This window comes from Amphibalanus amphitrite, unplaced genomic scaffold, assembly GCF_019059575.1.
Source record: "Amphibalanus amphitrite isolate SeventyFive unplaced genomic scaffold, NRLGWU_Aamphi_draft 000435F_arrow, whole genome shotgun sequence".
NCBI classification, from domain to species: domain Eukaryota; kingdom Metazoa; phylum Arthropoda; class Thecostraca; order Balanomorpha; family Balanidae; genus Amphibalanus; species Amphibalanus amphitrite.
This window is the reverse complement of record NW_024881929.1, coordinates 437259-450657: the sequence shown is the minus strand read 5'-3', so window position 1 is coordinate 450657 and position 13399 is coordinate 437259. Positions and strand designations below refer to the sequence as shown.

The 13399-nt window shown below is 53.4% G+C and overlaps 1 protein-coding gene across 1 annotated transcript in view; it reads right to left on the bottom strand.

Moving 5' to 3' along the window:
* The window catches only part of LOC122391400 (rho guanine nucleotide exchange factor 2-like), a 105037-nt gene that overhangs the window by 37198 nt on the left and 54440 nt on the right, over positions 1-13399 (bottom strand). The window contains exons 13-19 of the mRNA XM_043385254.1: positions 10273-10305; positions 9821-9858; positions 8264-8358; positions 7877-7981; positions 4874-5154; positions 2895-3081; positions 1126-1280 (exon numbers count right to left, since the gene is read on the bottom strand). Coding sequence (XP_043241189.1) covers positions 1126-1280; positions 2895-3081; positions 4874-5154; positions 7877-7981; positions 8264-8358; positions 9821-9858; positions 10273-10305 — 894 coding nt within the window. The remainder of the gene's footprint in view (positions 1-1125; positions 1281-2894; positions 3082-4873; positions 5155-7876; positions 7982-8263; positions 8359-9820; positions 9859-10272; positions 10306-13399) is intronic.

Here is a 13399-nt window from a genome sequence, read left to right as displayed (position 1 = left end):
CGGCTCGGCCCGACCCTGCCCGGCCACCCTACCCGGAACAAATTGGACTCTGCGGGAGGTCGCGGGAGGGACCACAGCTTCAATGGGCCGCCCGACCCTTCATTAGGGGGCGCCACCGGACAGAAGAGTGTATACGGCGGCCGATTTTCACACACATTTTACACACATATTGACAGAACACCGACTTAACAGGACCGACCTCAAAATGGCCCTAGGGCATGTTTAGAGGCCAAGGAACATGGCCCCGGTCTTGGAATTGTCAGGACCGGGTTTTCGGTCCTGACAGGGAAATCGGTCCTGTCGGGTTGGTGTGTATCCCGTCATCGGCCCTGACAAGTGAGTGCTTACACACGCACCCCCACACACACACACACACACACACACATAAACACAGCGGCGAGGAGTGTACTCGCGCGAGGACTCAGTCAGGAACAGGAAAAGGAAAATGAGGACGGTCTCTGCTCCGTCAGTAAAAGGACTAAAGGGCGGACAGAGGGGGAGAAAGTAACAGGCGATAAAAGAGCGACAGACTGCGGTAGACATTGAACAGGCATGATAAACAGATGAGAAACTAGCATGGAAGCATCAGCTCTTACGCAAGGTTATATGCCAGGACGTGCGAGCACCTGCAGATGATGAAATCCGCCCATGAGCAGCTGATGAAATGAGCTTCTATGGAACGCGTGGAATGAGAACATATTTACTCGGCTCCGCGGCATTGTCAGGAGTTTCACAACAGGGTGGTGGCCGGCGAAGGTGTCCGACCGTAGCGTAAGTCGTAGTTACTACATAGTTGGACGTGCGTGATATTGATGATTTCTGATATGCTGGCCTCCACAATATGAATCAGCCATATATAAGAGTAACATTACTTCATATTTCTCGAGCGCTGACAGATCCAAATATTGGAGACGAGGACAGCTCTCCTGCCCAATAAGCAGCGCCCCCAGACCTCACCGTGGGATTGCGTGAGCGCGCCTGTGGTAGTCGATTAGGGGAAAAAAAACAGCCAACAACAGACGGCCTTAGCGCACACCTCCCTGGAACACGATCTCATTATCTAAGGCGAACAGACCACCGCGAACCGTCAATTAGCGCCTCCTGCTCGTCTCCGCAGCAACTCACATGAGGCGTCGGTTGCCGCTGAGCAGATCCGACTTTTTGAACTTCTTGCCCTTGTAGAAGGCGGTCGACTTGGCGTCGATCTTGTTGTAGATTTCCAGGAGTCGGGCCTCCTTTTGCTTTTCAGCCACCTGAGCGTTCACGTCTACCAGGATCTCCTGGAAAATGGGACGCGCAACGCGTCAGGGCGGCGAAACAGCTACCGTGGCCGTTAGTCAACCAGGAGAAACAAGCAAACAGCAAGCAGATCAACAAACGGAACGGGTGGCAGTCGCCAAGTCGGCTAGCTTCAGGAAGCGGGCTGAACATAAATGGAGGTTGAAAGCCCACTTGTTGGTGATGCAAAATTGAGCAACGACACACGTTTGAAAGCTTCAGAGAATCGCCGTAAAGAAAATGATTTAGCTTATTCAATTGTTTTTTTTTTGTCGTCACAAATAAAAAAGAGCAATGCAGGGTAAAAATGGAATAGGATAAAGGCTAGGATAACGCCGGGTTTGCGTTTCACTCAACCATTGCATCCCAACATCGGTAGTGGTCACAGTCCCTGCTCGCGTCTCGTCTGCCTGAAATGGGGGCGCCCGCATTTTATCATGCAGTAGGTACGCACCAGGCCCTGAATATTTCACGGCCAAGGTCGAGTCGATCGCAATCCAATAAATTATGCCACAGGTGAAGCACACTACAGAAGACGTACATGCGTGTTACGGTCATGCTAAAATTGAGAAACACTCAATCTAAGATCACGGAATCTTGTCACAAACTTCTATTAAAACCACTTTCCGTAAACATACTCATATCCTATGAAATTGCGCTTGTTACAGTGAGTATCAGTGAGCTGCCGCTCTCACGCGCACACCCCCTTCACCAGAGTGCGCTCATTGTCCCTGACTCGTCCTTGCGGCTTGGGTTTATGAACAATGCCTTGACACGAGCGGGTCATATAGGTACCTCTACAGCGCGCGTGGTCCCACCCACCACACCGCCGCTGCGGCCAGCACCACTGCGTAATTCTGCATCGCAGCTTTACTGCCAGCTCGGCGATAAAGGAAACAATAGTGCCTGTCCCGCGGGCCACGCCCGTTGACCTACAGACTCGGGCCGGGTCGGACAAAGCCACGGCGGCTCAGCGGCCGGCCCGGCGCGCCGCTGCTGACACTGCCCGCTGACACCGCCGGTCGCGGTCCTATAACTCAGCATGGCACCCGCCCTCCCCGGTCCTACAGCTCGGTACAGCACCCCGCCCCTCCCCGGTCCTATAACTCAGCATGGCACCCGCCCTCCCCGGTCCTACAGCTCAGCACAGCACCCCGCCCCTCCCCCGGTCCTACAGTTCAGCACAGCACCCCGCCCCTCCCCGGTCCGACAGCACAGCGCCCCGCCCCTCTCCGGTCCTCCCTACAGCTCAGCATGGCACCCGCCCTCCCCGGTCCTACAGCTCAGCACAGCACCCCGCCCCTCCCCGGTCCTACAGCCCAGCACGGCACCGACAAAGGACGAGCGTCGCGGCCCGGCGATATTAAATACCGACCATCCCCAGCGCACCAGCAGCGACAGACAAGGCCACATCAGCGCTCCTATTTCGGCAGGAAGCGCGTGACGGCAGGTCACACAGGCCCCGACTAACCATCTCACCCACGAGTGGGTCCCGTTAATTCACCGGCCGCAAACTAACTTCCCTCCAGCCCTTTCGGGGAGAGGTGGGGTGGGGGGGGGGGCAACCAGGATGTCCCATCCACCCCCTCCCGTCCCGCAACAGTTTCCATTCGCACCTTGACCAGCTGTAGCGCCTTGGTGAGGTTGGTGATCTCGTGCTCCTGGTCGCGGCTGGTCTTGATGAGTGGCTCGATGAGCAGGGGGTACTTGGTGACGCGGTGGGTGACGAACAAGATACACTCGGGCACGCCCTTCTTCTTCAGCAGCGGGTGCAGGCTGCAGCGTCGGATAAACTCCTGGAATCTGAGGCAGGGGAGACGGGAGAGGTCAGACGGAGGTACCGCAACATGGGCTAAGTCTGTAACCACCGGGCCGCGTCAGTGATAAGCAAACGGAGAAAGGCAAGGGTGGTGGCAGCGCAATACGATTTACATATTTAGCAACTAAAATAGAACACCTATATAAAGGAACAGGAAGCATCAAATGGATCACATAGCACCGTTTAAACATATCAGCAGTTGGTGAGTCGTGTGCCTTTCACTTGCAAATGAATTGGGGAAAGCAGACTTAGACCCCAAACAACAGCTCGTTTGGCTTCTAAAACAGCACACCATCCTGAATAAAGGACTAATCCTTCAGCGTAAGCCTTTGCACGACAAACAAAACCAGTTGGTAGCATGTGTTAGGTTCAACGGAATACTACGGCAGTAGAACACATAATCATATAAGGAACCCTCAAGTACTCATCTACTTTTTCGGAAGCGAATCTGGCGAACTTCGCGACTCAAATGATATTGAGAAAGATAACCACACCCACCACGCGACTTCAACGCCCAATTTCACCACTGCCGACCGTCTTAAAATCAACCTTAGGGGTAGGTAGTGAAATCACATGAGTTCGAGTAGGAACTATCTTCCAAAAAATAGCACATTCGTTTACGTCTTAGAGCAGTTCAAGTATTTTCTAGAAGTGGGCCTGAGATCATATTGTTCCACAACTTTCTAGCCCCACGATCCATCAACACAACTTCCTCGCTGTTATTTACCCAAGCGAGGCAATCTTGCCAAAAGCCTTCGCCGAAATCGTATGTCTTCATACGACTTAAGAAACTTTCAATGAGTTAACAACTGAGTTGAGACTTAAGAGCAACAAAAAGCTTCCGATTCGCGGTCAGAAAAGAACGGACCCAACTGCACAAAATCACTCAAAACTTCGCCGCAAACCCAACATATAACCCCAATTACGACATAACTGGCCTGACAAGCGATCCATCGGCATTATCTTTTCACAAAAGCAGGCAAGACAGCTTTTAGTTTCAAATGGAGCTGAGAAGAACCAAACCATCCGGCAGTGTTCCTAGAATCCCGACCATATTCAGAACTCTGCATGCTGTGAACGGTACAGTGACATCCAGCCTATGTATACAAACAGCGCCAATGATCGCATTTTTTCACGCCGGATATGTTTAAATGAAATAATTGAAGTGCAGAGAGAAAGACAACATACTCGTCAGCGGGAAAGCTCATAGACTGAAAAGCCCCAGTCACTGACACTTGAGCAGTTTTCCTCACAAGATACCGTTGGTATGCGCAAATGGCCTCGTCTTATCATGCTTGGCATTTGCGGAAGGTATCAGTATTCAGTGACATTTATCTGTTGAGAGGCTGCAGTTTAGTGTAACGTGCATTCCGCTGCTAAGCTCGAATGAAAGAATCCATCCCATCCCCACGAGAACAGCAAATAACACTGTAAATTCATACTATTTTTGCGAGCCCCAACCCTAAAATTAGGGACAAATTTGAAGTTATACGAACAAAGATTACATAAGTGGTTAGAAAACAAGGTAAGAGACATTTGATAAGACGTTTACACCAAAATTTGACATCCATACCAGCAATCCATACAGAAAGACTTGATCAAATGTCAGCTCCACACTGAAGTCTTGTGCTTCTTTTTTCGTTTTTGTACAGTGCACAAACATTACAATCACATAAACGGGAACCCATTGCATATCTCCCCTCCTCTCTCACTCCCCTCACTCTTCCACACCACACACACCCGGTCACACACGGCACATTACCCCGCCCCACCTACCTTCGATCCGCCTTCAGCATGTCCTTGTAGAGCGCCACGCTCTCCGTGTGTTTGGAGCAAAATTCGCCGTAACAGTCGCGCATCTTGTCGCCAATCTCGCCGCCGAAATCGTCCAGCAGCAGGTCACCAAACTCCTCCACGTAGAGCGAGCGCCGCTGACGCTCGCGCAGGTGACGCAGGAACGTCATGTGTACGGCGATCAGGTCGTCCAGCCGGGGGAAGAGCCGGTTGACCATCTCGGCTGTGTAGCCCAGCTCCTTCCGCATGCCCTCAGCGAACACCTGACGGGGGGGGGGGGGGGAGGTAACATCACATACCATCAGCGAACACCTGACTGGGATAGGGAGAGGGAGGGAGTTACGCTAGGGAAGCAGGTTCCTGGCTCAGGGTGATATCAGACAGCCATGCACCGCCACGGATTTCGCGTGAATAAGGAATCGCGTTAGCTCAGGCGGTGTCAATCACGTAACACACATCCTGACGGTACCTTTCAGGGTTAGAAGTAATAAGGTGCAAAGTCAACAAGTCAACGCCCCTCACATATCATTTTAATGCACGAGTAATTATTACGTATATGTGAATAATCCGAACACTTAAACGTTCGTACAGTAATTAGCTAGGCCCACCCACGGTCTATTGGCCGTCAATGTCTCGCCTAAGCCGGTGTTTGCCGCCGCAGCTCTGCCCGGTAGCGTCGCGGCCTCTCCCCACACTTCCCTGCCCGGTAGCGTCGCGGCCCCTCCCCGCACCGGTCCCAGGTGCGCCGCTGGCCCGGCCGTCGTGCCACCATCAATATTGGTCGCACCGAGCCGGCCGAGCAGACGGTACTCGAGTGCAGACGTGCCCCGCACCGCGCCGCGCCCCGCCGAGCGGGCCACGGCGGACGGCAGTGCAGGGGAGACCATGGGAGAGCTCGCTACCCATAGCAGACCGCAGAAAACTACTACCAAGGGTGGACAATGGGGAAAATCGCTACCCATAGCAGACTACAGAGAACTACTACCAAGGGCGGACAATGGGGAAAATGGCTACCCAGGGCAGACTACAGAGAACTACTACCAAGGGCGGACAATGGGGAAAATGGCTACCCATAGCAGACTACAGAGAACTACTACCAAGGGCGGACAATGGGGAAAATGGCTACCCAGGGCAGACTACAGAGAACTACTACCAAGGGCGGACAATGGGGAAAATCGCTACCCAGGGCAGACCACATGGGGATTAGCCGTATGGGGACTGGACTAGAGACGCAATGTTCCCAAATGGCAGGTCATGGATCTCTATCGTAATCCGCTACCTCAGAATACCAAGGACGTGTTGCTAAAGCGCAGGCACCGCAACCACGCCAACCGAATAACATAAATGAGCTCTACCCTCAACCAAATAATCGTACCGTGTGAGCCAAGCCTAAGCCAATAATCCCACCTCACTGAATAATATCGTAACTCATCCTCGAGCAAGCCAACTGTTAACACCCCAAGCATAGCGTGTCAAACCGGGACGAATAGCGTGTCCGCACTGCCGTCGAATCTAATCGGGCCGGTACGTACTGTGACGTGAGGTTGGCGAAATGAACCCGTCCGCTCGTACCGCGGTGAAATCAAACGACAGAGAGGAGACTAGAACGATCGATACCGTACGGGTGAGCGGGGCGCGGTGGAGAGCCAGGCACGGCCGTCGTCAGTAAGCCCCAATGATGATTGCAGCCGCCACAGGACAGTAAAGGGCAGTGTCGATCACATGGTGTCTGCCGGCTGGTGGTCGGTAACACAACTGAAGTACGGTATGCCAGCGTTTACGGACAGCGAGAGTAGTACGACGTGAAACGCAGTGATTTCATACAGCTGATGATGTGCAAATTTTATTCTTCAGTAGCTGAAGAACCTCACTATTATAGGTGCGTATTTAAAAGGGACAATACATGGATCTGATAAGATCGTCAGGGTACATACTACATAATTAAATGACTTGGATCATATCATCCTGCATACTTAGCTTAGCTCATTTACAGTGATCATATTCAGAACCCGTTCCTAATAATATCAGCGAGCTATGAATTCGGAACTCGGCTGGTTTGTGCCCAGTGACCGGCCTCATCACATTACAGCTGAGATTCCTGTTATATTCATTACACTCAGTCTGCCCGTTAATTTTCCAGGCGCACCGGAGCAGGGCAACAGAGGACGCGGCCGTCACAACAGCCCGTGTGAATTAATGACGGACGGGGAGGGCGCGCGGCGCGCCGGCCGGCTCACCGTTTACGGCCTCGTTTACCGGTTCAGTCACGTGCTCGTATTCCGAGTAGCGCCGCCTCACTATGGAGAATTGCGCCGGCGATGGCAGCCCGTGCCGCCGACCCAGACACGCGGTGATGCCGCGCAGAGCCGGCCGGCGAGGGCCCCAGTGTCCCTGTCCCCAGTTATGTCATTGGTGGCCTTGCAACCCGTGCGACTCAATCTGCCAGGAACTGAGAGCCTCTGTGTGGTAGTTGTTACAATCGCCTACAAAGGTCATTCTGTTTCAAATGTCGCCGAGCTGGCTTCAAATGGCCACCAAACGACATCATCCCGGCTCAGAGGCGCCCATTGTAACGCCTCGACTGAGCCCATTTGACTGCTCCCTGCCTCAACCTTTCCCGAGACGGCGACGGAGATTCTGTGGACTCAGTTGGGCCGCCGGGCTGCTGGCCATTCCGGGAGCGCCGCTAGGGCAGAAGGCGAGAAACTCTGTGACCGAGGGCAAGCCCCCGCAGCCGCCGCCACTGCGCCAATGCCCACCGGCCCCGGGCGTTCTTAGGCGATTGAGCTGGGACGCGATTGAGCCAAATAACACAAGTAAGTGAGAATGATACGTCCCGGGGCGGGGCCGAAGTTCCGATGAGTTTGGGTTTTTCGACGCTCAAAGTGCACCGGTCACTGGCGGTAGCTGAACTTCAAACAACGCAGGCCCCACAAAACACAGACTGAGCTTTTAGCACTGAGAGGCGCGTAACTGGTCACTCACCCATTGCATGACCTTGAGCGTGACGCAGTGGTGTTTCTCGGTCATAACGAACTCGTACACGTGCTCCTGTCGCTTGATCTGCTTCTCGGTGAGGCCTTTCAGAATCTGCGGCGGTAAATCAATGGGTTACAGTGGCGGCTGGTAAGAAGCACAATGGATCCTCAGCTATTGATCAACGTGAACGCGAAGGAGCAGAGATCAAACGTATGCCACATAAAAAAGGTTTTGAATTAAACATATAATATCGAATTTCATGAGACTCAAAAACGGAAGTACTTCTTTTCGACATTAGACTAAACTACCCTACGGAACTAGGTAACTCGTTTGTCAAAGCGTAATCTATCCCTCATCGCGACCTGACCGCCAGCCATCTGACAAACCACCGACCTTTCGGTCGACGGAGCCGCTCCACGCCTCCGACTCCTCGTCGAGCAGCTTCAGATCGGGGTCATCCACAGAGTCACCGAGCGACATGACCGGTGCTGGGGGCGGCAGAGGACGCCGTCACTCTCCGCAACAAACGCGACATAGACCGCAGGGCTCACAAAGACAGTAGTGTCGAGATCACACACACACACGGTACACGGAAACAGACAGATTGACGGTGAAACGAAATACTTGTCAGTAAAAAAAATGTCACAAATATGGAAATGGTCGGTAGGCTGGGACACACCGATTCCTTTTCCTCACGAATCCGGAACACAGCCAAACGAAGACAAACATTCAAACAAACACGGAGCCATCGATTTGTATAACAGAGACACAGCTGCGGAGTGGGTGGCATGTGACACAGATTACACCACGCGCACCGCAACGCACTGTCGCACTGTCAGTGCAAACAACAGACGTCTTGTCGTCAGCCAACTGTGTAAGCTAAAGGTCATCATATGAAAAGTGGCGTCATAAAGCGAGGGAAGCTGAAGGCATGGCATAGCCAGCCCCCGGCAACAGCGAACAGCGCTTGTTTCCACCCAAGTTCTGGCTGAAATTTAGCAGTGCTGCTGCTGACCTTCGAGCAATGCAAACAGCACTATGATGTCAATGAGCACTATTGAAAGCATTCCTATGACAGCGACGGACTGAAAGGACTTTATAGCACACAATGGACTGGTATGAGCAAACAACAGGAAGGGAAGGCTCTGCACCGGGGCGCGTCACATCAATATCCATCATACACCATCGACCGCTCGTAAACTGCGGCCCTGACTAGTAGGGCGACCCCGGGAACCTGGGCGGTCACACCGTCAGCTCGGCCAGCACCACCATTGACCTGCCGCCCGGCACCTGTTGACCAGCGCAACACCGCCGGGCAGCGCAACACAGAATTACACAACGGCCGGCAAAACAGCGACAGTCGGCAGCCGCCACCGGACGGTAATCGTTGTGCGTACGGAGACCGTCCAATACTACGGCCGACGCTCAGTGCCGAGTGTCCGTGTGTGTTGTGTGGGTGACGAGAGTGACAACGGAACGCACTCGGTGGCCCATTAGCGGCCGCCAGGGGGGGGGGGGAGGGGGCGTCACTCGACCGGTGGCATCGCTGATCGGCCTGTGTCTGTGGGGACTCCGGAAAGGGCAGTGGACGGCGCTCGGTACAGAATGTGTGTGTGTGTGTGGGGGGGGGGGGGGGGGGTACGGTACTATGATACAGACTCACAGGGGACAGTAGGGGGGGGGGGGGGGCGACAGACGGCCACCACAATATTTCCTGGCAACACGACAGGTTTTTAGCGACATCCACATGGTACTTGAGCAGCACGGCATGCACAAGTACTCAAATTCCCTTGACTCTGACCAAATGCACACAAAGGCGAGTAAACGGAACCAAAACAACAGACTGGAAGGCAATGTATAAGTGACGCTTAACTGGCGAACAGGCAGAATGGTTTATCTTCTGACAAACGCGACAGATCGACATTTCTAAAAATCATCACCAATACTCACTGTCAAAAGGATCTCCGAAGTTTGAGGCGTCGTATTGCCTGTCAAAAATAACGGAGAGAAACATTATTGTCACAGACCACAATAACGACCAGGGTGACGGACGCTGCTATTGGCATTGTTCAATCAGAGGCTAAAACGAGCTTTATTTCGTCAGTAGGCTAGCAATTACGGTAAAGTTATGTACAGTAGAAATTCGGACGTGTGGAGGGCATGGGTTCCGTACGAAAAGGAAGCCATACCTAACCGTTTATGATTATCCTCAGCTCTGTATATGTATAAGTCACAGCATCCGTGCAAACTGCATTGCAGCTGGCATTCCCGAGCCATTGAATAATACACTTTCTAAGTTTAAGTTCTGTACGCGGGCGACTGTTCAGCTACATCAATCTCTTCGATGACGAATGTCTGCTATGAATCAGATCTGACACCGCCGCCAGCCCAGCTATACTCACAGCAGAGGGTCCTCCATATCGGACGTTGATTTACTGAAACACAAAGGGAGCCGATGTCAGCTCGGTGGGCCGGGGAGTCCACAGCGTCCCCGACGAGACGCTGCTACACGTACCCGGAGCAAGGGACTCAGTCACTTTACAGAGGACGGGTGGAATACACGCACACTAGTCATATATCGAGTGTCATATTCTGCGATGGACCACATACCCTCACACTTTGCGATAACACCACGGTTTTTCACATTTTTCCGCATAACGCCACACCCCCGTCATTCCCACACCTCACCCAGTTCCCACACCGAATAAACGACTTACCCCTACCCAGTCCCTACACTAAATACATGGCTCACCCAGTCCCCACACTGACCCCAGGGCCGGCGTGTACTATCACTCCGTTCCGTCTGCACCCCACGCGGCCGGCCGCTCCCCGGTCGGCCAGAGGACACCTCACAGCGGACACCTCACAGCGGACACCTCACAGCGGACACCTCACAGCGGACACCTCACAGCGGACACCTCACAGCGGACACCTCACAGCGGACACCTCACAGCGGACACCTCACAGCGGACGGCTCACACTGCCAGTCGGACCGTGGCCTGTGCGTTGTGCCGCCGCCGTAATCTAATCGGCACCTTTGGCGGCCGCGGTACGGTACGGAGAGCCAGCGGTGGCCGCTACATGTCGGTATACGGAGCAGCGGAGTGATTCAGGGCCGCGGGGAGGCCGGCCGACTCAGTACCGCGATCAATGGTGGAGCGGACCCGGCCGGGACGGGTGGAGAACCAGGCACGGACCAGGCGGGCGCCCAGCTGGGCCGCTGAGTTACAGAGCGGGCTACGATGGAAGGGAGCGGCGCCGGACGGAGCCGCACCTGCGGCGCGGAAATGAGCCTCCTCCCTCCCCACCACCAACCACAAGAGGACAGAGAGAAATTGAGAGAGCCCAGACTACTCTCAAGGGACGTACACACAATGTCCGCTGTTGAAACTGCTCAGGATTGCACTGGAGACGGCCACACGGATGATGGAGCTGCTCACAGGGACAATGAAGCAGCTCGCACAGACATTGGGGTGTAGACTATAAAGAGTAAACGACAAAACGACACTGTATAGACAAAACGACACTGCAGCTGTTCACATTCTACTGAGGAAGACATTAGCAGTAACACCTTTTACTCCACCGATAGGGAATGATAGCGAATATTTGTGAAACGTGGCGTATCAGGAGATAGAACATACACTGCGCTTTCATTGGGCAACGAGAAGGTCGGTGATCAGTCGGATCTGTGACGTAGGTGTGTGACGAAATATCAGAGACATACGATATAACTAGGTGAATCAACACTCAGCAGTGTGCGAACATACCGACGAGGGGGACAATGGTGATAATGGCTTCATTTAGTGAACGCAAGAAGAGATGAAAGGAGAAGACACCTGTGCAGAAGACAGGAATGCAGCTAACATAGAACAGACAGAAAATGTCACAACAGTGCATAATTGGACACATAGAACAGCACAGCTGTTTAAGAGCTTTGATAGCACGAAACAGCGAGCGCAGACGCTAACAACAGAGCTGACCATATTCACTGCACAAAGAGGCGGTAGCTCTTTCAGAAGAACGGGCTGGTCCATTGACGATACGGGACAATCAGACGAGATATAAAGCATCAAAGTCATAGAAACGTGAGATGATATGTCAGAAAACGCCGCGGTTTGCCATTTCCAAAACGGTCACGATGCTTCAGTAGGTTAAAAGAGAAAAAATAACCGAAGAGCAAATACATTCATTCTAGCGATTAGCGGCCAGTCAGTTCGCCACTAAGTCCGGAGTTAGTGCACATGCGCACTGTCAAAACTGTGACAACACAAAACATTCGCCATAATACGGTCGATCTCGACGGATAAGAAACCGGCCTCAAGTGAGCTTCTTATCACCCGAGCCGCCTGGTAAAGAAGTACCAGCTGAAGAAGCTGGTGACACCGTCAGGCTCTCGGCGTCCAGGCGCGGGCGGGCGCCGGGGCCGGGTCGGGGCCGGTCGGCGGCCACCAGCAGGCAAACACCGATACTCAGCACAACACCAAGGTGGCAGGCTCGCGCGGTCGGCGCAGTGCGCGGACGGGCAGAGAGCGGCGGCCGGCCGGCGGCGCGGCCACTTACTTGACGCCCAGTTTGACAGCCACGCGCCGCCACTGGAACGGTCCCGACAGGCCGGCCGGCCGCAGCCGCGACGGCGAGCTGCAGCTACCGACACCGGCGGCGGGCGCGGTCAGCACAGACCCACGGAGCGCCCGCGCGCGCGGCCGACCAGGGCTGAGCGCGATGGGGCTGGGAAGGTCTGGACGCGTCAGGATTAAAGACTAGGATAATAGGATTTAGGTCAGGGTAATGCAACAGCCAGCCAGCATTACATGCTATCTGTCGAGCTAGCTAGGGTACGAGAAACATCCACTGAAAAACCGCTGTCGGTAAATAACGAAAGAACCATACAGCTGGTTGAAAGGTTGCATAAGTAGCTCTTTGCAAAAAAGTTTGTTGACAGGACTCGTCTCCAGTGAAAAGCAGCTAATGCAGCTGAGATACAGAGGAAAGCTAGAGGTACGTCAACAGCGGGGTTTGATGCATTTCAAAAGCCTGGCGAATGCCCAGAAAGGACCTGACAGCAAAGCATGAAACCCGAGAGTAAGGAGGAGCCTGACGAGGCGGGGACGGGTCAGAGCGGATATGATAGGACGGGTGGGTCAACGGGAACGGCAGGGGACACGTCAATAGCAGCCAACTAGGTAAGTATTGCACAGCGGTGCCAATAGCAGCTGTCATTCAAAAATTAAAATAGTTCACCTATTCTCTACACCTTTTTGTATTTCATGTGTGAAATATTGAGGATAAGTCTGGGTCTAAGAGTAAGTTGAAAAAAGAAATAGAAGTAGTTAGTACATGAAACTGAGGCAGTTGTCAGTTCTTCTGTCGCGTCTCGTTCGGAAAAGGAAGTGGGACTGGGGGATTATAACAGCAGACAGTGGCACAGCCTGAGGACTTGGAAAGACGGCGGAATTATTCTCGCTTCATCCAACGTATGTACACATACACAGCTCTCAATAGGCAGTCTTAGCCGATCCGAGCTATCAC